At 38.9% G+C, this 27,025-nt stretch overlaps 1 protein-coding gene across 1 annotated transcript in view; it reads left to right on the forward strand.

Moving 5' to 3' along the window:
- Window positions 1–664: 664 nt before the first annotated feature.
- sash1b (SAM and SH3 domain containing 1b) overlaps window positions 665–27,025 on the forward strand; it is a 42,944-nt gene continuing 16,583 nt past the window's right edge. Inside the window, exons 1-2 of the mRNA XM_018703709.2 lie at window positions 665–812; window positions 1,435–2,065. Coding sequence (XP_018559225.1) covers window positions 1,583–2,065 — 483 coding nt within the window. The 5' untranslated portion in view covers window positions 665–812; window positions 1,435–1,582. The remainder of the gene's footprint in view (window positions 813–1,434; window positions 2,066–27,025) is intronic.

Here is a 27,025-nt window from a genome sequence, read left to right on the forward strand (position 1 = left end):
TATTGCCTGGTGCCTTTTTGATTTATAGTGGTTTGTGCAAAATTAGATGCTTTTAATTTTTAGAAAGAGACTATTTATCTCAACAAAGTGGCAGATATTATTTTTTCTTGTCCCTTTTCACATGGTCAGACATTTCTAAACTTCAGCTTGTGGAAGGCATATTTTCTCTAAAGACATCCCTGTTTTATGTTATTGTCCAATTGTTATGTGTATTACTAAGCACTTTTATGGTACTTTATTTGTTTCCATCAGAGATATAACCATACACTGGCATACTATAAGTAAAATTACTATATCAGCATCAGTCCAATATGAAATGATGTTTAACATCTAATTCTTTGTATGAGGTCAATGTTGTTGGTCCCTGACAAATAAACTAACTAACTAAACAAAAAGGATACAAGCAAAATGTCATATTTAAGAGTCAATGGGTATGATAACTCTCGGTAGGATAAATTTAAATCCAGATGTAAAATATGTGTATTTATTAATTTATTGAAATGCCACATAGGATACATCTATTTGATTTAATGATGCAGCCATAACAAGTGGGGCTGGGTTTGAGGGGAAAAACAGCAAATTAAAACTTATTTTATTTTTATTCTCCTACATTTCCCAGAAGCCCCTGCAGGTGGCGCCAGTGTTCGCAGGACTCCCGTCGTGCAGCGGGGTAATGACTACAGAAATGACAAGCCTGAGTGAGCAGCATCCCCTCACACTGACTGAACCAGCGGATGAGGCGGAGGGACGGCAAAGTTAAAAACGGCGAAAGCCGGGCACAGAGTCAACCACAGCAAGTGCTCTCTGAACAGGTAGAGAACTGAGATTTTTTTTTAGTTGTCGTATAGTTTTAATGTTAGTTTTATATATCGTTCTGGCTTTAGCGTCAACCTTTTAATTGTTGCTCCGGTTAAATGTTTGACGGACCTGACTGAGCGTCTTGCTCTGTAACCGTTGAGATGAATGAAACAAAGAGGATGGAGGCAGCTTGAGAGGACACAAACTGTTAACGTTTGTCATGTTTTTTTTCCATTGCCATCTTTGGCAGAGGATAACTTAAGAGAAATGTCGTCAACTCGGCGTTTCTCAACAGCTAACTAACGGTAACTTAATAATTCCGTCGACGAAAGTAGAGCAGTTAAAGTAACTTGAGTCTTCTAACCGTTAATAAGCGTTTTAACGGCTCAAGTTAGTTCGTTTGTTGCCATGTCAACGATCAACGGCCGTAGATCATTTTACTTTTTATCTAAACGCCTCCAAGAGATGTCAAAGGTCAGGGTGAAAAAGACCTAGCCTGAAGCTGTGTTTGCTCAACAGAACTTCATCAGGGCAGTAGTTTCACCAAGATTAAAGGGTTTATGACTGTTAAAGGTGTTTCATTCAACATCTGCCTACCCTGCTATCTCTAAATATGCATTTACTCTGTTTTCTAAGGCTCTTCTTACAACTAATACGTGTGTCTGCTTTGGAGAACCTGGGGCTGTGTGTAATGTGGGAGTTATATGGACCACAGTACAGCAGCAGTGTGAATGGAGATGATGGTGCACACTTGAGGTAAGCCTTCCCTACATCCTGTCTTAAGATGAGCCAGGGGCCAAATCTAGTCCTCGAGTGGCTGTCACAGCTCCATCTGGCCCAGTACGTGGAGTCATTCATTGACAATGGCTACGACGATCTGGAAGTTTGTAAACAGATCGGAGAGCCAGACCTTGACGCCATAGGTGTACGCATTCAGTACCACAGACACAGACTGCTCACAGCGGTGCAGAGGCTAAAAGAGGAGGATGAAAGAAAAGCACCGGGCTACTACTTCACCTTAGAGCCTCTGAATGCCTCCACTTGCCGCCACACTTCACACTCAAACAGAGAGGATGACTTCAGGACACTGGGCTCACACACACGGACCACAGGAATACACCAGGCCTCCTGTCCTGGAAACCATAACCTGAGATTCACAGATTGTAATGACTTTGTGACCTATCCCAAACTGAAGCTGAAGGTACTAATAAGGGATAAACTTGCTAAAGATGGGATTAACCTCGGAGAGGCACCTTACACCTATAAGGTAGGCAGTTTTTACTTCCTTTTTTACAGTATGTTGTTGCTAAATGCCTGCTCTTCAAGTGCTGTCTCATGGAATTTAATGCCCTTACTTTGCTGAGTATGTGATGAAGAGTGTGTCAAATTTCTTTGATGGTGCTGACATCCAGTGATTCTCCTTTATTGCTCCAGGGATGCTTTGGTTTCTCTGGCAAAGGTCTACTGAGATTCAGTGTAGTGTAGTCAGATTTTACTGTCTCTTAATTTGCTCAAAACATTTTCTTACCAGGGCCCAAGTTCATTTAATTAAGTTTGATTTAACTGAGTGAGTGGGTGCTGATTTACAGCATCTTCTGATCTTCACTGTATATTTAAATTTATCGTAAAAATAAGGCAATTTGGATAAAAGCATGCTTAATCCAAATAAATTTTAACTATGATCGTTTTATGACATTCACTGTATTGTAACAGTTCTTTTGAAGTTCCATTTATTTTCTGCTCTACAATTCCCAGAATTATTGAATGGGAAAATGGGTATGAACTTGAACTTTCACACTTCCAAAATAGGGTGTTGGGGGGTGAGTTGGGGTGGCTGTGCTCAGGAGAGTGGGTCCTTCATTAGTTGCAAAGGTTGGTCTAAATGTTGAGGAAGATACTGGACTTTGTTACTGAATGGTAGACCTATCTGTTGTGAGGTAGCTTGTCACTGTTGGTGTGCAAATGGGTAAATGAGATGCACAAAAGTGCTATATAAATGTGGCAAAAAAAAAAAAAAACTGCTAGAAAACAAAATACTGGTGATCCAGAATTCGAGAAAACAGCACAGCAGGTATTTTAAGTTGCTATAGGTTTGATTTCTCCTTTCAGTCAGTCTAGCTTTCACAGCATGTTGGGTAGTAGCTTAGCTGGTAGTGTAAAACATAAGCCGACATTTAAAGGTTAAAAATCCTCTAACCTCTGCAGAGAAAGGTCAGTTGGACAATGGATCAGTCTGCCATAGTGACAGATGTTTACTCTGGATGGATCTTCTCCGTCCTGTCAATTGTCCAATCTGTAGTGACTGCACAGATTGTTAGTTAATGTAACTGCGGAGCATAGGTATTGTGCTTTGGCACTGGCCAAATCCATTCAGTCCATAATACACTCAGTGAATGGTCTGAGGCCAGTCAGATGAAAAGCTGATTGGCACGTTGGGCTTGTAGTCAACAATCTGTTGCTATCATTGAAGGGCGTGATTGATGGACTCTGGATTTGATTATATCACAGAGAATTGATGTCCACCATTAGACAATACATGGTACACTGGTGATATGAATCTGTTTGCGCTGTATTGTAACAGACTGTCAGCCTGAATCCCTGCTAAGCAGCAGCTGTTGGACACCACCCCAGAATATCTTTACACTTTCAGACCTCAGGCACAGTTTAGATTCTCAGCAGTGGCACTTAGCCAAGAGAGAACTTGTTCTTTTTAATGCACATTCATACTCGTCTTGGTTTTGTCTTTCCTCAGCAGATAGCAGTTTAAAACGCTGCTCATCAATAATTAGTTGGACTGGGTGTGGACTGAGGGACTTTCCAGTTTGATTGAACTGATCTTTGGTGTCACAACAAATCAAAGAATATTGAGCCTGCTTTTCTGGGCTGCCTTTGCGCAAACCTTTCTACTGTGCAGCCTTATATGGCCATATGGAAAACTATGCAGTGTTTGGCTTATTCTAATTTATCCTAACAATGGAAATCTATTTGAAAATTTTATATAATCTTTCTACAGAGCCATATGCTTTAATATAGTTGCACTGTACCCATGCTACTGTATGGTTCTGGCCAGTTTCACAGCTACAAGAATATGCTGTTCATGAAAGATTCAGAGGCAACGAACTGCAAAAGCACTTTGTGACTCACTTCCAACCTTTTTGTAGGTTACAGCAAATATTGGCACCGTTTGATTCAACTAGAAACATTTCTTCATTTCTTTAGATGTAAAAGCATCACCAGGTCTGGAGTCAGCACAGCAGTACTAGAGGTATAAGTTCATTCACAGGGCAAAACCTAACCTAAGAATTTTCATGAAAGAGATTTTACAGTAGTGAATGGGATAGTAGCTACGCCCATGTCCTGCTAGTTAGTTGATGCAGCCTCTACAAAGAACAAAAGATGGTCACAAACACATTGTTTATAACTTTGGTTCTCCTGCCTTACACTGTGTGGTTAACATTTGGAGTATACACCATGTCATCCTTCAACATTTCAGTTGGAAATAGGCCAACCTGTTTGGCTCATTAAATTTGGCCCATTTGATCCTTCTCAGTACTTACATTATGAAAACATACATGATAATTTAATTCATTTCTGGTGTGAATATTGAGTAGCAGCTTGATTTGGAGCAGCTCATCAGTGAAGAGTTTATTTAAAACAATCAGGTCAGACTGGTTGTGGCTCTGTGTGATGACAGCATTATGGAGCAGTTTGGCCTTTCAGGTTCATCAGATTTAGTCCATTAAACAGTTGCAGAATTCAGGTATGTAGGCCAGACCGGCCCATTTTCTCACCAGGAATAGCATACAGCAGCTTCAGGCTATGTCTGGCTCTGCCTGCAACACTCTGCTCAAATATAGGCAGAACTTGGCCAAATATCAGTATAATATTATTTTACAATGTCAGTTTCATGATTTCATGATAGCATCTGGGATTTTAGCTTTTGCAATATTATTCACAATACAATGCATTGTTGTTCTTATTGGACAACATGTTGTAAAGTGATGTTATTATGGTCCAGTCACAAAAATGTAAGTGGAGACTTATTTGAAAGCCTGTGTTGTGTTACATTTCCACAAGTTTGGTTTTCATATCACAGAGAAATGAATGAAAACATTAGCAATGACCTTTTCTGGAAGAGTGCGGAAGTTTTAAAACTCTAACACATGTTAGTACACCATGGACACTCTATGAATTACACTATATTGCCAGTTACACTGGTTAATAAAGTGTATTAGAATGAACTGCTTATATAGTCAGTATCACACCATAACTATTTTTACATCTGTGTAACTCACATTAACCTTGAAAGAGTTTGATCAACATGGGACCAAACAACCATATGGTTTGTCGTCAGGCCCTATTCTTTGTGCAGTTCAGGAACTGCCGTGCGTTTTGATCTGTAGTCTCACAATTCCTCTGCCTCTCAGTCTGGGTTTGATGGCACAATCAATTCCCAATGAGCAATGTGCTTTTCTGACTATTCTACATGCATGACTAGTTCACACAAGCCCGCAGGATCTATTAGTAACTTTGAGAGAGAGGGGGAAAAAAAGTAATGCGATTAAAGCTGGTTGAGCTGTAAATGACCTAAACACTGGCGCCACGACAAGTGTTTCACTGAAAGTGTATTTGGTATTTTCACAAAATAGAATTTACATAAGGGCGATGTGGGAAAGCAAAATCCAGCACTACAACAAAAATTCCCAAGACATTGTTTGGAACCACGAGCTTGTCTCTCCCCAAGGTAGAAACTAAAGGAACAAACATTTCACAGCCAGATGTTGCTTCAGTGTAGCTGTAACAGTCTTATCATCACATTTTACGGTCTAGTATTTTGCATTTGTTTTGTGTTCACACAAACCTAAAATTGGCCTGTTCATACTGTTGGAGAAACGTGTAGTTTAGAATTTAAAGGTGAATTTAAAGTATTACAATCGCTGTTGTATGTTGATTTGAACTTTGGTTTTTAACCTCAACAAGAGCCCGTCAACATGATTAACAAGCTCTCTAGATATGCATTAAATGATTAGGTTTGTGATATGACAGCAAAGCATACACTACATTATTCATCACACCCAGACCCTGTTAGGAGGATTCCCTTTTATAGCTGTCTCAACAATGGGCTTCAACTCCCCCAGAAGGCCTCACTGCAGTGTCTGGCCTGAAAAACATCCTCAGAATGGGGAACAAATCTTAGTTGTTCAGAAGATTTCTCTGTGTTGCTCTGCCAGAGGATTGGAGGACAAGCAAAACCAGCAGGCCCCTTTTGACAGAAGAAAAGCCAGTCTGAATAGAGCCTGGCAAAGTACAAGCTCTGCAGCAGCTGACAGCTGTCTGTGCTTTTGTCGCTATAAAATGGAGACTGAATAGAACTGTTTTTGTTGAACAAAGTTGGTTTTAAAATACCAGTGCTGATTTTTACTGTGTGGACCAGTGCAACATAACGTGGGGCAGAAAGGACCTGTAAATAAAGGAGAGGTGGTTTTGTAGTTTAATGGTTTATAACATCAATAATTCCTCCTCTGTTTACCTGAGTGCTTCATGTGTATCATTTCTGTGTGGGGTTTTCTCTGCCCATGTATCAGGGAGTTTGTGCATAAGTTTGGTTATGGATCATTTCCTGTCTGTATGAGTTGGTCCTGGTTGACCTGTCCTGTGTACACAGCTTCTCAGTCCCCCCAAGACCCAAAGCTGGACAGTATAAATAGAAATAAAAATAGGAATTGCAATAATTTACCCAATTTATGTCTTGTCATAAGTTGACAATAAATGAAAAAATGGTTCATAGATATTAATTTAAACTATCATCAGTGCACCCTGACAACTACAAACCTGTAAAATAAAGATACTATAAATACAGGGTTGAAAATCCACCAAACCTTTAATTCAGTTGCACTGCTACTAGGGTTGTACTGAATCCAATCCACTGAATCTGTGCCAGTGCTGATAGAGACCTTATTAAGTGGATCGGATGTTCAGATGACCTGTTTTCACTATCCGTTACATTCATTGAGACTCAGCAGGCTACCAACTCACTTTTAGTTTTCACAGCAGTCCCCACCTCATGTTACCCTACGTTAAAAGGAGTTCCATGCAGTGTACAGCATACCGATTTTAATATGGAAAACATTGGTAAAACATTGGTAATCAGTATCAACAGATAGTCTAAGTCTAAGTTGAGTGCTGGAAGTTGAAAGGAAATTGGAGAGAAAAAGTCAGATGGATGTATCTGTAATTATCACTTGTCATGCTGCTAGCTTAATTGTTGCAGTTGAACAAAGGCAAGATGCACCAGGGGAATGTAATGGATGTTTTGTTTTTCTTAGTGGTTGCTCTCCCAGTGAAAGCTTTTTGCCAAAAAATACCAATAGGAGGAAAATTAAGTCAGTTGGAGACTCCTAATATTGGCATTGATACATTTTCAGGTTGTCAGCCAAGTTTTCAGATTATAAATTACTCCCAGGCATTATGCTTCTTAGTTTTATGATCTAGTGGGGACTCTTTCCCTTTCTGATTGTATACAAACAGCAAAAGCCTAACATACTGTGACGTATGTTACGTAACATACTATAACATATGTTAGACTGAGAGCATAAATACACAATCATATATTCATAATTACAGTGTATGATCCTCTATCCATCACCACTGTCTTCTTGCTTATCATGTAGTGTACTGTAGGCTAGGCCTGCTTATAGGACTTAATTCATGTTCTGTCAGTATAGATTAGGTCAAATCAGCAGGCCATTGCAAGAGTATTGCTGGATTATTGCACTGATGGTGCTGTGGGGGGGTTGAACACTATTGCACAGAGCACTCAAAGGCTTAACATGCCATGAACATGCTTGTCGCTTATAGTTTGGGATTCAGAAATTTCCTCTCCTGCTTGTTCCTCATGCAGAAGCCTGTTCCTCTGGATGCAGCACATATGAAAAACTGGACGGTACAAGGATTGCTGTCATTGTTACAGCACATATTCAGCCACTCCACATTACATCACTGCTGAGTGATATCAGAGATGAATATGTTGTTCACACGGGGAACACAGTGCCATGTATAATGTAAACCCCTGTGTTAAGCAGGGCATAATCACTGACCTATATTTATGAATTTAAGATTAGAATTGTGCAGGGTCAGTGGGTTGGATGTTAAGGACAGATATAGCTAGTAGCTCATTGTCCTGTGAAATATTGTATATTATTAAGTATATAAGCTCAACAAGGGAGGGAGTTGATTTTATTTTTCCTTTGTAGTAATTTGTGTAGTTGTTTTGTGTAAACACTTCCCCTAAGCACCCTGGCTATTGAAACACTCCTCAGTCCCCCCCCTTTATCTCTCTGTTGCCTCAGCTATTGTATAACAATGCTAAGTAGGTGGCACCCTCTGAATTTAAATCACTGTGCGGTAGAGAAAGCCTCTTTTGCTTTGTGGCAGACACACGCAAGAGGCAGTTGAATTGGGAGAGGAAGTTTGATTCAAGTCTGTATCAGAGCGAGCACGGAGCCCAGCACTGAATGCTTTGGACTGCTGTTCTTAATGACACCATCTGCCCTGTCTGGGATACTGGCCTTCTGTTAACAGTGTTGTGTTGGCATGTCGTCCCCCATGTCTGTCAAGAATATATGAAGCAGAAAGAAATGCTGAATGTCATCTCTTGTTTTTAACAATGGATTTGTGCATGTAAAGGTTTTTTTTTTCAGTGTCTTCCTTTGGCCTAATACTGCTCTCTCTCTGTATGTTGCATCACCAACAGGCATTTGGAGGTCTTTGAGCCTCACTACATTGACCTTGATCACGTTCCATTCCAAGGGTCTAACCATGCTCTCTGCTAGGCTATTTTTACCGCATGCAAGATGGGCCATTTCAGCAGGGTTAGGAAGTATTTTCAGGCAGAGGAACCTTAGTTGCTAAAGGTAAAGGGCTTCGCCTTCAAAGAGAGGCACCATTACTCTAATGTACTTCATGTTTTTTTTCTGTGATTTAGTTATGTGGCAGGTTTTGCATGTTGAATGATTAGATATAATGTGTTGGTACATTGTAAAGGTTTTATGTAATTTATATCAGACCCGAGGGTTTTGGTTAATCTAAACTAAACTAAACTAAAGCTTTTTATTTTATAAAAACTAGTTCATTCATGAATAATAACTCACCAGCACTATTTAGATTATCCTTGGAAAAAAGTTCAGAAATGTGAAATTAATTTTGCAGGATTTATTTATCATGTTAATTAAAATATAGCTGAGAGTTCTATCACATTAAGAGCAAGTATTCAGTTAGTATTTGATAGTTTACTTGATTGACTGTAAAGATTGTGTTTACATCTGCCTCTAGTTACTAAATGTTTTGTAAAACCGACACAGAGGCCAACTTACGCCTAACTTAACCCTCTAGACACTCTGGGGCTGTCAGTAATCTATCATGACTTACATGTCTGAAACACTGAAATACATTTTTACGTGCCAGTAAAAGGGACTTTGCTTTTTTCATTCATCATTAGAGATATTACAATCTATTAGTCCTGTGTGTCTTTTGAAATATAGGTCATATATGGATTGCAGCTTATGTTTTGTTTACATGCTCAGACTCTGGTACATTAGTGCTAATTCCACATGGCACATAATAATGTGACTCCTAGTAAATCAGTGCATTAAGCAGTGTCATTATAAAAAGGATGTGGTCGTGGTCAGTTTTGCATACTTTTTCATATACAGTGAATGAAATTCATGGTGGGATCACTTCCCTTAAGCTGTTAATAGGTCTTTGATCCCTGTATTTCTATAAATTATGTTTATCTCAGTGCAGTGCTGCCTTTTTAATGCAGCGTGCAGCTATAGAGCCTCTGAATTTTGAATTAACTCAGCTGCTGTTCAGTACTGTCAAGAGAGCATCCTTGGTTTAACATTATACTGATTTTTTCTTGTAATTAAGAGCTTTCCATTCAAACACTTGACACATTTACAGAAAAAAAGGAACATTTTGACAGGTTACATGGTGCGATAACATCCCCATTTTCTGTCAAAATCTCATTAGAAGCATGTAAGATAAGAATTTAAACACTTATTAAATACATCACACACTGATCAGAACTGTTTATGTGTGGATGAACAAGTTAAAGAAAGGGGACAAATGAGGACTGTCTAGTAAGTCTTGTGATTTTCGTTCCCCTCCCCCCACTCATATAGAAGATTCAACATTGCCCACAGCTCATTCAAAATGCAAAACAATGAGAGTAAAGAAGACTACACACAGTAGTACACATACCAAATCTCTGCAGGTGTTTGGCACTTGGACTTTAAAATTCATTCAACCTTTTTTTTTGCAGGTCAGCCAAGCACTTAACATTCTGCAACAACAAAATACTCTTTCCTGAATCATGCTGTCAGGAAGACGTGAGCCCAGTACATCTCTCAGGTTGTCTGGCACTTGGCTGTTTGTTTTTCAATTCCCAGGTCAAAGTCTATAACAGTAGCAGTAGCTTTTAGATTTGTCAGCAACTATCAGATTACCTGTGAGACACTAGACACTCAATTTTTAATTGAAAAAGTTTTTTTTGTTTGTTGTTTTTTTACCAAGTTAAAATTTAATCAATTGTGTGGTCTCTCCTTTCTGTGGCCAGTGCTTTGTGGTTGTGCTTTTGTTCTGTTACCATCCACACAATCTCAGTTTTAGCTGACCAAGCTTCCAACCAAATAGGCATGCAAGTTTAACTTTGAAGATGACTGAGCAGAAGACTTTTGTTTCCAACATTTGTGCCAACATTTTCTGTCGCAACTCTCTACTTTCCATTAAAATTTTATATTAAATTCTATGCAGCATTTCTCTTTGAGGCACTCATAAATGAAACAGGATGTTTTTGTATTTTGACTCATTTTAGGAAGAGTTAACCTTCTGAACTCAGTTTTGGTGTAGAAACTGAGTGAGTATGACAGTTACAACAGAGACTACACCAACCAGTGAATAATAAAGAGTGGTCTACATGATGACAACAAGAAAGTCCATATTTTAAAATTGAATTGAAACGGTTTACATTTGCCCGATTCCTGACTAGTTCAAGTTCCAATTTAATCTGCAGCAGATTGATTTAGGACTGTTCTCACTGATGATGCCATACCAGGCAACATTGGCTTTAAAAGAGTTAGTTGTTCTTACTATTGTTTTATGTGCATTCTTTCACTGAACCCCTTGGCTTTGGTGCACAATAACATTGTTGAGCTTTCAAAATCACATTATTAACTTTTGTGAACTACCTGACTAGTCTAAAAAAGGGAAACATTAAGAGGTAGGTTAGAGCAGTGATGTGTATGGAACTACGTTGGCAACTAGAGACTCTGAACAATACAAATCAGAGATTAACGTGTGACAGCACGACACAGCTCTGACATATGAATGGGTCATGCATGGGGGTTAAATGCATATTCAGCAGTCAAGTGTTGAGTTTCTTTATGCTCATTCTACTGTACTTGTGCCGATATATCTGAACGTGGTGAATGTGACACTATCATGTTTTGACTTTAGTGGCTTACAGTAAATCTCAGGCTTCCAATCCATCTGTTTGACGTTTCTTCCCCATTAGTGATTTGGCCCCGAGGGGCCAAGGGATTAGACTAACTCCACTGTTCTAGCTCATGCAGTGTGCCATTTCATGACATTCATCTATCTAAGTCAGGAAGTCGTGGTTGATCTTTTTTCTTTTCTCTGCATGTGCTTTTGTATACTGGGTGTTATATGGTATCTGGTGATAAAGAACACATAAAAATCACAAATAAATCAAGAAAGAGTAAAGACTGAGTGTGACTGGATGTCTAATGGCGATGACTGCTCCCACAGCCCTTGCAGAGGTGTGGAAGTGCATCTTTGCCAGCTCTGCGATTTGGAAGAGTCACAGAAGGTGATATGGCAGTAAAATTGTGAAATTGACAGGTGCATTGTGGCCTTTAAAGTGTAAATCCTACTGTGCACAGGACAGTGGGAATACTTCTCATATACAGTGGGAAGGGCAGTCACACATCAGTTTTAGTTTGCCCGTTTGTCTGGTGATCGGCAGTCTGCTGTGGCAGCTGCCCCACAGATTCTGCTGTTTCCATCCACTAGTAGTCTGCAGCACAGGAGTTCAGGGCTTGATCTTCATCCAGCTGTGTAGCACTAGTTGGATCAGTGCAAGATCTGCCCATACAAGTAGGATTTCACAACATACCAGCAGCAGAACCTGACCTTTCACAAGGCCATGGGCTTTTACATATAGGAAAAAAAACAAGGGTCACACTCCTGTAGTGCAGTCAATACTGTATCTTCAGATTATGACCCAGTTTCTGCTCCTCTTCTTCTCCACAGCGGCTAAGACCCTCCTCCCTTATGAATTTCATATGACAAGTCAACTGACACTATTGCACAGAATAAACCACAACAAACCGTAAGCTGAGCCGCTTCCCTGGCGATCCATTTGCATAGAATATGGCAATTCTTGTATTCACTGTCATGTGAAATTAAGAGGATGTAATTCATGAATCCATCACCATTTTCCAACATTTGCTTCCCTGAGAATATTTAACTTGCCTGTTAGCATACATAATATATCCACGCTAAGAAATTCAAGTGAAATGGAGCAGTTATATTGTGTTCCTGTTTGTTTTGCCTCAGGTTCACCCATTAGCCTCTTTTTTTCAGTCTCAGCGGATTATTGTTTGCTCATGTGAACTGTAAAGTTGTTGTGAAAGGTATATAATGCTTGCATTCTATTGTAATTTTTTTTAATTTAAAATATTTTTTAAATAAATATATATCTGTTATACTCATCTTTTATCCACCCCTCTCCTCTGTATAGTCATTGACAAAACCTGAGCAGCTCAGTAATGTAGGTTCTTATCTAGGTCAGATCTTACAGAAAGCATAGAAAATCATGACACTGCCTCAGTCACAACTTTCATGAAACATCTGATCCACTGACTTCAGGTTGCAGGATTATGTAATCATTGAACTAAATCAGACCACCTAGTAAACTCTATTTTTATTCCACATTTCAAACCTGTGAAACTCTAACCTACACTGTATACTCTTCACTAGCTACAAGCCACCTCTGTACTTTGTACTGTTAACTGGATAAATCTAAACGTTACTGTGTATTCATAACAGGGGCAGCAGTGGCTGAAAGCACCTACCTGGGTTAAAGTAAAAAAGAAAAAGGCAAACTGAGATTTATGCTGAGATGGCTGTTACAGAAAAGTGCTGTTATGTGCTGCTTATGACAGGTTCAGACTACATTTCCAATGTTTCACCTTTGCTGGCTCTCATCAAAAATGCATCACTTTTCTGTGTTGCAGATTTTAAAAAAGGATAAACAGTAGGCTCCACTTCAGTGCAATAGACTGAAAAATTTCACACTCCAGCCACAGAATAAAGTTCCTGAAAACTTCACTTAAATATTCTAATTTTCACAAGGACCTCACTCTGTCATCTTTGAGGTTAAGCAGAGTCAGAATTGAAGAGATTTGAGTTGATGACTAAGCTTCACTGATACGTTTCACTAGTGAATATCAGAATAACTGTTGAAACCTTTCATCCAGTTTGTCTCTGATCCTTGTCTTGGCTCTCCAAGGACATTATTTGCTCTTTGGTGTTTGCTGTCACTGTTTTCAGTTATGTCTTTTTTCTCTTAACTAGGAAAGCATAAGTGTGGAAGAACTGTTCCGACTTGGTTCATCCATGATTACATTATGTGCATTTGAGAAAGTGATACCCCTCATTTTTTGACCATAATATATTTACGATATTTGCATTCATGGTTTAAAGCGAGCTTCAGTTTGTCTCTATCTTCCTCTCATCCGTCTCATCAAGTGCCTCCAAGCTGCACATCTTTTATATCTAATCTGAATGCATGTGGCAACTCTTTAAATAATAGATCGCAATGTTTTTCCTGCCTTGGTGACAGTGAAGAAGCCTGCTGCTCTTTAAAAAAAAAAGCTTCTGAGGAGCAGCTGTGCCTCCTGGGGAAAGTAGATGGACAGTGAGCAGAGATCTTTGGTGTAATAGTTCACGTATACTGTACAACTATGATGTGTCCCCAGAGTGAATACTGGGAAGCCAAGAAAAAGTGATATTGCTGTAAGAGTTCTGAAACCATTAGGGTGGATGTTGTGTTATCAACTGAAAGAATCAGGGGCAAACAAAATTGTTGCACTCTATGAGGCTACGCATATCCTCATAAGAAGTAGTGCCTGTTGTGAAATATTGATTGTCACTTTTTATATCTGTGCAGTTTGGGTCAGTGTCCTCTGTGCATTTGTTGAGAACCAGCAGAGTTGGTGGTGGTTACATTTCTCCTCTGCAATGCCTGTTTGTGTGTAGTCGTGGCGGGGCTGGAGGGTTTCATAGTGCAGTTGTTCTTTGCTTACATTCTTACGTTTCACTGTTTATTGTAGAGTCTTTGTTGGGAGGACTTAGTGAAAGGGTTATTGCTGTTGGAATGCTTAGTCTTTAATCTTACAGTGGGACTGTTGCGTGTGTGCGTGAGGGTGGGGGGGTTACCAACTGTCAATGCTATGTAAAAGATTAAAATACTGAAGGCTGAAAAGGTCATTTATACACTGAAACATGGTTCAGTTGACTTTATGAGATGACACAAACCACAGTTTAAATGTATGAGTCAAGGGTCTAAACGTAAATTGCACTCAAGTCCATCAGCATAACAGAATGTTTTTTTTATATTTTTTACTAAATAATTGTATTAATTTGTTGTTTTGTAACACTAGTTATCTTGAAAATAAGTCTTTTGATTGGATTAGACTGCAAAAGAAATTAGCTGTTTTCATTGTTTATGTAAAACTGTTAAAAGAACAGATTCCTCAGTCTTACACATAGATGAGCTATGAGCCTGAGCATGTTTACTGCAGGCTTAAATTGAATCTTTGACAAGAACCTTCTTCCCAAGACCTCATTCAGTGTCATACAGTTGGTGTGACTACATTTGTACATTCACAAACACATTTTTTGGTATTCAGGGTTGTAGTCCAGACCACCCAGAGTTCACTACGGGTCAATTACTTCACTATGTCCAATTGTGCTGGAGTTGAGCCCAAAGTAGGTCTCAGACCAAGCCAAGACAGACCAAAGCATATCACATTGTATTCCAGCCCAAGACCAAAATAGCCAATAAACACAACACTTGTATTCCCAAATATAAAGCCTATGATTAAGAAGTTTTTTTAAGATTCGAGAGAGATCTAAAGCTATCTGTTTGAGCTGTGTACTCTAACCTTGAATATCCAACTAATTATTGAATAACCATCCAAAAGTGCCAAGTCCAAGTCAAAATACACATAAACTAAGACTAAGAAATTGCAAAAGAGGTCAGAAAAAGTGGACAAAAGTTCTACAGGCCTGAGGGTGTTTCATGTCTTTACCAAGCACATAAAACTGTATAAAGTTGAACATGCTTAAGGTAAGTGAACTGTGAATACTGAAACATAGTCTACATTGAGCCTCTAGGCTCTAGTCATCTGCATCATCTCAATTCTCTGTTTGGGATGTGTCCAGATATTCACTTAGTATGGCATTGTGTGTTGATTCCTTAAATTCCACAGTGGCTGTGTGTTAGAATTGTGTCTTAATAAAGGAAGGAACTGCACAGTAGCCAGGCAGCCATGCAGCAAACCCAAAAGGCCAGACAGGCTACGATTGTTATAAACATCCTCTGGCGTTCATGGCGTCAAGTGGCTTATTGAAATGTTAAATGAGATGTATTATGGTAGAATCGACCCATACTGCTTAGCACTCAAGTGGGCCAAACATGATAGCTCAGGGTAAATCCCTTTTCCCCCACTGCCAACATGGTGATATTATATACAGTAGCTTATGTCTGCATAGCTTTTTCTGTGTGTCTGTATGTTGCAACTTAATTTGTCAGTTGCCTTGTCTTTCAATAAATTAGGATTTGTTTAAATTTTGTGAACACTTTGGAGGCGTAGATGTAGACCACACTTAGAGAAGATGAAGGCTCTGATTAAACTCTTCTCTGTGTATCATGTGTCATCCATTTTGAAACTGAAGCGATGTTCAAGCAAGGGTGGAATTAAGTGGCTCGATTCAATCAATTACCATTTGATTAGGGAATTCCCTCTGGCACAGTTATATCAATCTCATTTGGTTTGTCTAATTATAGCCCAGAAATCTTTTGTTTGCCCTTTTGAGAATTTTTGGCACAGAAAAGTCAGGACAAAAATGGGAATCTACAATTTGTAATAGAAAAAAGTAATTGAATGCTGACCTGTTAATGCTTCTGTGTTTTTTGCTGTTTTATAATGACTTCCTATTTTAATTATTTATTGAAATACAATGCTTTTAATAGAATGAACAGCTATTTTAATTATTCATGCTTTAATTGACTAACCCTTGTTCTCAGTTGTTTAGCCACATTGCCATGTATAAGACTTTCCTCTTCCCACATTATTAACCTTATCACTGGGAAAACAAGGGCCTTTTGAAACTGCATGAAAACAAATGAGCAAGTCAGAGGCGCAGAGACTTTCACAGGAATTATTTATCAGAACTAGGGATATCACTTTCAAGTGCTTGCTCGGTATCACATCATTAGAACATTTGTCACCTCCTCAGGATACAATAAAACATTTAATTTTATTTTTGTCAATGAGGTGAGCTGGCACTGTGATGCATGTCATGGTGTGTTGACAGATAAATGCTTATCATGTTTATAAGCAAACATCCTCAGGGCTTTATCTCACATTTCTGGATAATTACATTGGATGTGAGATTAATACCACATGCCATGATTGTATAACTCTTTAGTCTTCTTTCTGTTGTTGGCCAAAAATTCATTGTTGTGTAATGTCAGTGTCCTGGAGTGCAGTGCTGGATATGGCTACTCTAAAGCACTCACTTACATTATAACATCCTCTTCAGCTTAAATTGAATTCTGTGCCTACTTTGGTCAGAGAAGCTTCACATAGAACTGCAGAGAATTTCCTCCTGAGTTTAATCTGATATTGTGTCCATTAAGAAGTGTGTGTGTGGTCATATGTCAGACTGCAATCACAAAGGAAGTGATTAACCTTGATGTGTGATGTGGTAATGTCATATAGGTCTAGGGGACGAGGCGTTGCAGTGTTCCTGTCCTTATACAGTATCTGACCAGCTTCTGCTCTAATAAATAGAGCATAAGGGGCATCATGGTAGTGCAGAATCATGAGCAGAGCATGTCGGTTGAAGATCACCTCAAGATCATTTCAAGTTCATCCGATAACACAAAAACCAGTACACATAGTAGTATCTAGTCATACACATGGATTCAGTTTTACTTGCCTATGATCTCTGCTAAGAATATGTGAAGCTCTTGCTGCCATCCCAATATAATCAAGGTGCACAATTTAATTTGTGGTGCTTGAATCACTGAAAACTTGCAGCAGCATGTCTTTCCAATAACAATGTACAGGTAACACAGGATAATCCATAGACCTCACTATGAACAGTTTCTCTTCCTCTGAGGTTAGAAAAAATGGAAACCTTTTCAAGTATGATAACAAAACTAATACCATTAAAACACTTAATACACACCCTAACCTCTTATTTATGCAAAGGTACAGAGGGATTTGAATAAACCCTGTGAGAAGTAATTTAGGATCTGTAATGCTTGATTTAGTCCACACATGTATTGTGCCAAAATGCACAAACTGTGGAAAGAGGTCTCAGTAAAGAGAACTGCTTTTTTGCTGTTGTACCACCACTGCTGCTATTCAACTACAGTTGGTGCATTTTGGGTAGTCATTAGATCAGTGACACCCTGTGGGTGGGGTGGGTGACTGTTGGTTAGGTACCTTACGGAGTCTGATCTGGCAGACTGACAGGAGGCCCATTAGCTATTGCATTCATGACTAACTCTGACCTGTCTTGCTGTCCAATCTGCTGCAGGCTCCCACAGTCATCCATCCAGACATGACAGCTGTGGTAGATACTGAAGCCTGGGGTTCACCTTTGCACCAGCAGGTTTCAGAGCCGGGCATATCTGCTTGTGTATGGTCTGCTTTCACTGGGATTAATACAGACAAGCTAAAAAAATTCCATATGGCACAATGAGGCCAACGCACCACCTCACCAGGACCCCTGGCCCCCTGTCTGGTGGTTTCTAGTTGGGGTGATTCACTTGTGAGAGTAGTACTGCCTCCAGCTGGGCATCTAATAAAATAGTATATTTAGAAATGGAGAGATATGAGTCAGTAAGATCTTGATTTTCAGCCTGCTGCATACCTCTTCTTGATTATTATCCAAGTAGACAGTTTACATCTTGCAGAAACTTTCTGAAATGTCATTGTTTTGAACCATGCCAGGCTTTTCTTGGCATTTAAATTTTAAGTTCAGTGAAAAGGTTGTGGATGGTGGTGTGATTTGAAAGTGAAAGTATTGTCCTCTCCATGGTAACAAAATGTCACTTTGATTAAGAAAATATACTGTAACAGTATTAAACAGAAGCTGAATGAGGATCTAACAATAACAAAATGTCATTAAACACTGTACTCAGCTCAGCACAGTTGGTTATGGGACCTGGGTCAAGTACTGTTGGCAAATAGTTAGCATTTGTTTTAATCTCCTCAGTGTAACAGATGGATGGAGTTTATCCATAGAGCCGGGAGGGGAGCATGCCTTTGGAGAGATGTGTCAGCAGTGTTGAAAAATGTTGTAATATGTTACATATTACATGTTGTATCAAATCAATGAAAATCAAGCAGTTTGATTTAGACAGACTCAAAATACTTAAATAAAATCCCATTTTTAGAATTCATTAGACTCTTACAGTTCTGCTCCTGCAACAGATTTCTGTGGTCACATTTTGGATTAGGAACCCCAGAATACAGACTGAGCAGTTAGATGAAAGTGTTAGACAAGGCAAACTTGTCAGGGTGTTATTTTTTGGTTTTGACAGCACACTTGGTGCCTCACAGCTCTTAGTGTTATGTTGTTTGTGATTCCTCAAATGCATTGCATGACATGAGTTTGCGGTGATTCCTAGAAGAAATCTTGTTTGTGCCTCATGAGTCAGTGTGTGCCTGCAGGCAGGCTGCATCTATTTGTGGCTCAAATCCACTGTGCTGAATATTTAGCACTCAGACGTGCTCTTATCTTTCATCTTAATGCGCCTAAGTGTCTGAACATGTCACTCTACTGACTGTGGATCTGTATCACTCAGTCACATAGTTAAATTTTGGATGACTTGAATGTTATGCTTCTAAGTGTCTCCTAATGAAACAAATCCAAGATAAAAAAGCAGTGAAGTAAACAAGGGAGAGGTCAGAGCCGCTGACATTTAGCTTTCAGCTTTTTAAAGTTCTTCTCTGGAGTCATCCTTGCAGAAAAATTGATTCAAAGTGCAAGACATTTTACATGGATGACATGAGACACAGACAGACCCACACAGGTTCAACCATTGGATGTGAATATTTGAAGTAAAAGATAGCTTCTTGGCTTGACTTTTGGCTCCGCTCTTCCTAGTTTGGCCTTTTTATTGTAGCTTCCACAGTGGATTTTGTCCTAGAAAGAGTTTACAGATAATAAAAAGTTGTTATTTTATGAGCTTACTTGTAAGGAGTTTTGACGTTGACACTGGTTTTTAGAGATAATTTTCCTTTACAGGGTGTTTATGACCATGACTTTGACAAAATGGGTTTTAAAGGTTCAGTTGTTCAAAAAATGTTTCCCTCTGAGTTACACAGGGGTTCATTCCTGTTTTCCAAGTGAGGTTTGATCAGCATCTTAAATGCATACAACGACTACCTTGCCTTTCTTGACTTAATATCATTGTCAAGGTTATGTCCAAATCTGATGCACTGTATCCATTATTCAAGCAGTTTTCCCGAATGCCTCTTAGACATTAATCACATAATGGTCTCCATGGTGGCCCATAAAGTCTATATGAGAAACGTGACTGTGTTCATCTATTATCTCATTAGCTCTGTACAGTGACATATTTATGGATTGTCTCCATATAAGTTTTACATACTGGATATAACAGGCAGTTTTGTTATGCTGCATGAATTGTTTTGTTCTTAATGATCTGCTTCATTTTGTTGTTTGTAGAAGATGGAGTAACCTTCCTGCACTTAATATTAACCTCATTTATGCTTTACACCATAATAGAAAATAAAATCAATGTTCAACTCTAATGTGAAGTACATGAAGAAAATATTAACAACCATACTTTACATTTTCAGCATGTCAAGTTCTGTCTTTGAAAGACAGATTTCTCTGGAATATAATCATGAAGAACTTTTCTAAACAGCTTTAGTCTGATATTTTCTGTCTTTTAGTTCTTTTGTTAGTTGGAGCTGTCTATCCTTTTATTCTCTTTACCATGAGATTGCATCTGTGCAGACATCCATCTGTTAACTTCCTGAGGTCCATAATGTGTTTTCTATGTCACTCATGCAAAACTGATGTCACCAAGAAAAAGACAAATATAGGCATTGTGACATTTTGCCAGTTTATTAGTAATAGAGATTTTAATCATTTATTACTGACTGACTTGATATTATGAATATATACAGTTTTTGTAGGGCTTTTTACATACTAGCAGGCCTCTAAACTCTTGAGTGGAAATAATGTAGAAGTCCCAACTGTTTTCCAAATATTTTGTGATCATTAGACCGAATTCTAATTTTGCCCTCTTTACCCATTTTCCCTAAGGACAATATTTGGACCATTGCCACTGAAAAAAATCTGTTTCAGTGGATGTCCTTTTACAATGTTCATACATCTCTGATTGTGACTTGGTTTGACTTTTATGCTGCCCATCAATATATAATGACATGCAAACTGCTGTTGTAATAATGGCAGCTTGGCCTCCATCTTTAATCACCTTATATGCAGCACAGTGACTCCGATTCTGGGCTCCCATTGAGACGATCACTGACTGTTCAACTGATAAAATCAGTTACACACTGTGTAGCCTTGATGTTAACATCTGAAAGGCATCTGTGGCACTCACCTTCAGTGTATGAGCTAATGATGCCCAGTGGACAGCGAGCTCTGTGAAGTGCAGGGCTATTTTCAGCTTCGCTGGCAAATCTGGCATCTGTGTCAGTGTCACACATGCTTGCCAGATTTCAAACAGCATGGAATCCACTCTGAGTCCCACAGAAAGGATTCATGTATTTGACATATCTTTGATGTCTTTTTTGTACCTGGTAGCATGATTTTGCTCTTTATCTTCTCTCTGGAAACAGCAGGGTGCATCACAGTGTATTGTAAAGCGAGTGATTGTCTTAACTCTATTGCCAAGCTTTCCTTCATTTTCAGACCAGTAAATCAAGTTAATGTATTACAGCAAAAACAACTGTACTTAGAAATTTAATAAATTATTTACAAACAAGTGTGATTCCAAAAAAGGTCAAATCTTGATAACTGATTTTTGAAAATGGTAGATGGGGGCAATAACAGCCTGCCCACAGTAACACTGTTTATATATTAATTTAAGCTTGTTTAGCAGCAACACTGACAGTGTGCCATATAAACAGCTGCTCACTCATACCTGTAAAAGCTCTAGTCACTTGTGTCATGCCTAGCTGGAACTGCTGGGCCTTGTTTGGCTTCTCTCCCTGCTTTGGCTGGAGTCAAATCAATAATTAGCCAGCCTCTCCACGTAGCCTCAGCTGCTTAAGTGAAATTACATGGATGAACGACTGGAAGGAAATGAAATGCTCTCAGCTGGGCTCCATGTTAATAGAAAGCCAAGACTGCTGTATCGACTTTTCTAACTTTCGGATCAGGGCCTGAAGTTTGCCTGCATCCGTACTCTTCCAGAAAATATTAAGCTGTTCTGTTCTGTTTAGAGAATCAGCTCTCAATTGCAGTCAGGTAACGTTTATAAAATACCATCAGACAACCACGATAATAATATTTCAGCCACAAAGTGTTTTCCACTGTGGATATGGAAAATGTGTGGTGTCTGACGAACAACCTCTGTGTGCTTCTGATGGCTGTTGTTTTCTATTAACTGTCTACCTGTTTGTACAAAGGGAACATAAAAACGAGGATGTGACTGTTGTGGTGATAGTTGTGACGGGGAAGCTACAAAGAAATGCAGAATGTGCATTTCTGTGAGGAATGACAGGAAGCTGTATGACAGGTATTGTATCTGCCAGGCCGGCAGGATGGGCAGAGCAAACAAAAATTTCTCCTATGACCCTTGCTGTTGCCAAACTTGGCACTCACCTTCCTGTTGGATTTTATTAGTTATTTTATGAAGAAAGACAAATAAACACACGATAAAAACATATTATAGTTGTTTATCATTTGTTACTTTGATACTCATTCCCCACTTACATTAGTTTGATACCATAAATATAATCAGAACAAGTTGTTTTACACAGCATTAAATAAAATTAAAATACTTGTACTTGTCGTATTTCTGTGTGGCCTCTTAACAGCATATGTTAGCATGAGCAGGATCCAAACCCTTGCCGTCAGTCCATGGCCAATTTCAGCAGTAAACAAACTGACTCAACTGCCAGGGTCATCCAGATCTCTCCACACATAATTACACCGCCAAATGCAGCAGAGAGGATCACAGGACCACGGCTGAGGCTGCACTATACAAGCCTTTAGTCTCCAGGCTGATTGTTAGGTTACATGCAAAATATGTCAACAGAAAAAACACTATAAATGACTACATTTTTACTGGCTACAAACATTTTTCCCATGTTTCTGACTGTTGCGCTATTATCTAGAACATTTTCATTCAGATTTAGTGTATTATGTTGATAAGCTTGTTATATGGCTTCATTATGTTCCTCGTACACCTGCAACAATTAATTGATTAGTTGATAGACAGAAATTTGACAACTATTTGAAATTGAAGATCAGTAAATTCAGTTAACATTTGCTAGTTCCAGATTCACAAATGTCTGCATTTTCTTTGTCATATACAGTATGATAGTAAACTGAGTGTATTTGGGTTTTGGAGTTATGTGATTAGTCAATAATGAAGCTAATCAGTAGTTGCAGCCCTTGTGCCTCTCTACATATGTGAACTGGAGCACTGGGTGTGAAAATCTACTGACCCAGGGATTATGAGGTGTCAGTAGTTTCATACTGTAATTTAATTGGTTAGGCCTCAGAAAAATTGATTAACCTCTGGAAAGTGTTGTGTAATTCTTTTACACTATAATATGCTGACTTATTTTTGAGTCAATATCATAAGAGAATATATCTGAATACATGTGTATAACAGTATTTTATTATAAATCTTGTAGAGAATCCCACCACAATTTGAACAAATCCATATGCCTAAATGTCAAGTTATAGGTGAATTGTTTTTACTTTCTCCTTTCTAAAAGACCCATGTAAGTATTTCCTGACTGTTGAGGTTAGGAGAAGGTAATGGATGTGAGAGTTCAGATGCTTTTTCATGATAATATATGGAATTTCTAAGGATTATTAACATTTTAGGATACAAATTCATAGATCAGTCCAGTCTTATTTCTGAATTCATTAATATTTACATTTATTTTATTCTATTTTCAACTTCTCTGCACTGTTAACTTCTGCCCATATAGACCCTAAAAATTTCATCACCACTTAGCTTTTCTCCTCATTACTTCCATGTCTCATTTCTCTGTCACCTTGTCATGGCCTTTGTTTCACCTCTGGAGTAGAGAGGCTTTCACTAAACCACAGTACGCTGGTGAATCATCTATTTTTATTATCCACATTCAATATCCAAATGCATTGTCTTAATTTAGAAGCTCGGAGAATGGGATTTGTAACATAATACAGTATAATGCCTCTTTTCATGCATCAGGAAGCAAATGGAGGCATCTGACTATAGTCTGAAGAGGTAGGAAGAGTGGGTGACAATACTGAGGGAATAATAGAGAAAAGACATTAGGCCCAAAGGGAGAGAGAGAGATAAAGACAAACAAAGGAGGGAAAAGTAGGACAAAAGAGATAAGAAAACTAAGGGCTGTGAATAAGGAGAGCAAAAAGAAAGAGGCAGCACAGAGACAGTGATTTTAACAAAAGGGGTTGCACATGATGATGTAACTGGGGCGAGAGGTAGAGATTTTCAATCAAGAAAACGATCCGCGGGCCATCGAAGCTTGATGTTCCTCTGAGAGGGTGAGGGCCAGATTTGGATGAGCTTTCGATCAGAACAACCCTGCTGCACAATTGTGTGACCCTAAAAGGAAATAAATCCAACTGAATTGAGAAAACAGCAGTCTGCCTGTGTCTGAAGGTAGATTATCTCCTGAAGTTCTCATGGTGATCAGTGTTTGGTTCATAGCATAACTAAGCCACTGTGTGAACAGCAGAGTGCACTATTTTATTAGTGCATTTTATTAGATCTTATATTAACCGTGGAGAAAGACTCATTTATTGTATTAGTTGATTTGAATTGTACCTAGGAACCACAGCATGTGTTGTGTGTATTGTATAGCCTTCTGCAGGGAAATGGTTTATAATGCATGAATTTAATTATTGAATTTGAATTTCCTGAGTGCTTATGCTTGGCTTAAAACAGTTTAAGCATGCTGCATTATTAAAGTTTGTATGATACTTTTACAATATGGCAGATCTTGAAAAGGACCTCAGGAAAAAAAAAATTAAGCTTCCTCTGTGAAAGCTCATCTCCACAGAGCATTTCACAGTAATTTTATTCTTTGATAGAGACGCCTGAGCCGTAACTGACCGAGAGTATACTATAAAAAGCAAAAGTAGAGATACCACTTTAAACATTAACATAATTATATCATGATTTTTAAGTTACAGCCCAAGTTCTTTTGCTCAAACAGCAGCAGTCACAGCCATACCATTAAAGCACATTATACAAAACTGCTGCACTATTTTACAAGTGAACATTATTTTTAATTGACATGAAACTTTAATGAGGCACATTGATTGCAAAATGTGGCTGTGAGGATGTTAAAACACTGGCCAGATGCCACATGTAAGAAAGAGCCAGATATTGAGCAGGAAATCAATTCCAATTAGTGAGTATATATATATTAAATCAATCCGTTTTATTGACTTTTGAACCATTGTGTCTTGAAGAAATGATCTTTTCCCAAGTGAAATTCATTTTAAAGTTAAAAAAAAAAAAGAGAGAGAAAAATATATGAAACTGCAGCAGCATTAATTATATAAGTGCATTTTAATACTGCTTGCTAGTATATGGAGTACTGATGAATATTTAAGAGGAAATTAAGAAATAAGGGTTTAATGATAATCAGATCAAGAATCGCATCTGTCAGACACTGAAAGTGAAGCCTCTCCTAGATGTTGAACTACTATATTCTCTAACTGGTTTCCAGGTTCACCATAGATCCTCATGCAATTCTTATGATGTCAGAGCATGCTTGGCTAGCTGCAGTTAGCATCCATTAATGGATGTAGTGGCTGCAAGGTGGATGTCCTTGGAGTGACAGTGGAGGAGACAGAACATCTGAGAGTTCAGAGGAGGAAGAGGCAAATCGAGTTGAACAGGAGATGTTGTCACAGGCTCTGTTGGGATGTCTGTGGTTGTCAAAAGGGACATGTGCAAACAGTAAGCATGGTCTGCTGAATGTTTGAAGCACATCATCACAGTGTTAAGATGCAGTTCTCAGAGAATCTGATCTCCCAGAGGGGGAGAGCCTGCTGGCAAGTCTGGTAGAGATGCTGGCTCTGACTAGACAAAAGGAGAAAGTGTTGTCAGAAACATCTTAGTAAGATCTCTGTGACTCCCACAGTAGGAGAACATTTTGGGTTGTGCCCTCAGAAAATGTAGTTCAAATGTCAGTCAGTGTCTGTGGAACAATATGTGTCACTGGTGGGTTTAAAAAACAGGCTGCTGTCTGCACCACTCTGTTTCTGACACCAGTAAACTCCCCAATTTCTGTGAAACTTCTCAGTTCAGAGGTCTAGTTTTTGTCTTTTCTTTGTCTAAGTTATCGCTGTGCACTGTGCCACATTGTGAATGTCTCCTCAGCATGTTTTTCCCACAGAATGTTTCAAAAGAGAAATGTCCGGAGGGTATTTTATTTCCTGATTGGACCAATTCACTTGTTTTTCACACCATGTGGAATGACCTCATCAGGGGGGCCCTGCTCTTACGTTGCATGATTGACAGCTGCCCTTGACTCCTTCTTTGTATCTCACAGGAGGATCAGTGGTTGTTGTGGTCTTGCGAGGGGTGAGCAGCCAGCTGGATATTGTGAGCCGGCAGTCGTGTCTCAAGGGGGGTGGCAGTACTGTCACAGAAAGGCAATTACCCCAAGCACGAGGGGATGAGGGGGAAATGAAATGATTTCAGCACCTCTGAATTAAATATGGTCCAAGGAATACGAACAATCCACAGGCTGCTTCACTACAAACCCAGAACCATTCACAGAGCCCTTTACAAACATGAATACACATGGTGTCTCTAGGTGTGAATTGTGTTGAATTTTAAAGGGGAGGTCTCCGTATTTGTTTTCAGCACCACTGAATTAAACATGCTCCAAGGAATGGGAACAATCTACAGGCCACCACGGCTATACAAACACACAGCCATCCAGAGGGGATTTTAACACACACAGGATTTCCATGCATGTAATTTAACTGAAATTTAAAGGGGATGATTCACCATTTGATCTCTGAACTGCTGAATTAAACATGCTCCAAGGAATCAGAACAATCCAAAAGCTGCTTCAAAATAAGTTGAGTTCCAGCACAATCCACAGGGTGCTTTTGCAATAACAGATTATACATATTTCCAAATGTAAATTGTTGAGCTGGGGGCGTTACGGAGACTTTAGTTTCCTGCATCTAAATCTGGACTACGTGTTTTCAGATAATGTTTAAAATCCCCATCAGATTTGCAAGATTTAGTGCTCTAGACAAAAGGTTTGTTCGGTGCCTCTGGTTTGCCCTCTTAATCTTCTTTGGAGTTTCACTGGCATCCTTTTTTAATCTGGACCACTGGCTGGTTTCCCTTAGTGGCATGATCTTTATTTTTCTCTCCACAGCAGAAGATGACATTGTAGTTTTTGCTTTTTTGAAGCTGTCTTTATTTTTGTTGTGTATTTTTGACAGTGGATAAATCATTATCCTCCTATCCTGGTTCGGAATGACTGTTGCTAACTATGAGTCTTATCATCTCCTAATGCAAAAAACACCTGTGTGTGGTCATTTCTCTCTGCATCCCATACAGAAAGAGAGCATATGCACTGAAGCAGATCTTTTGTCTCTGTCTGCAGTGAGAGATATTTGC

This window comes from Lates calcarifer, linkage group LG19 (assembly GCF_001640805.2).
Source record: "Lates calcarifer isolate ASB-BC8 linkage group LG19, TLL_Latcal_v3, whole genome shotgun sequence".
Taxonomy (NCBI): Eukaryota; Metazoa; Chordata; class Actinopteri; family Centropomidae; genus Lates; species Lates calcarifer.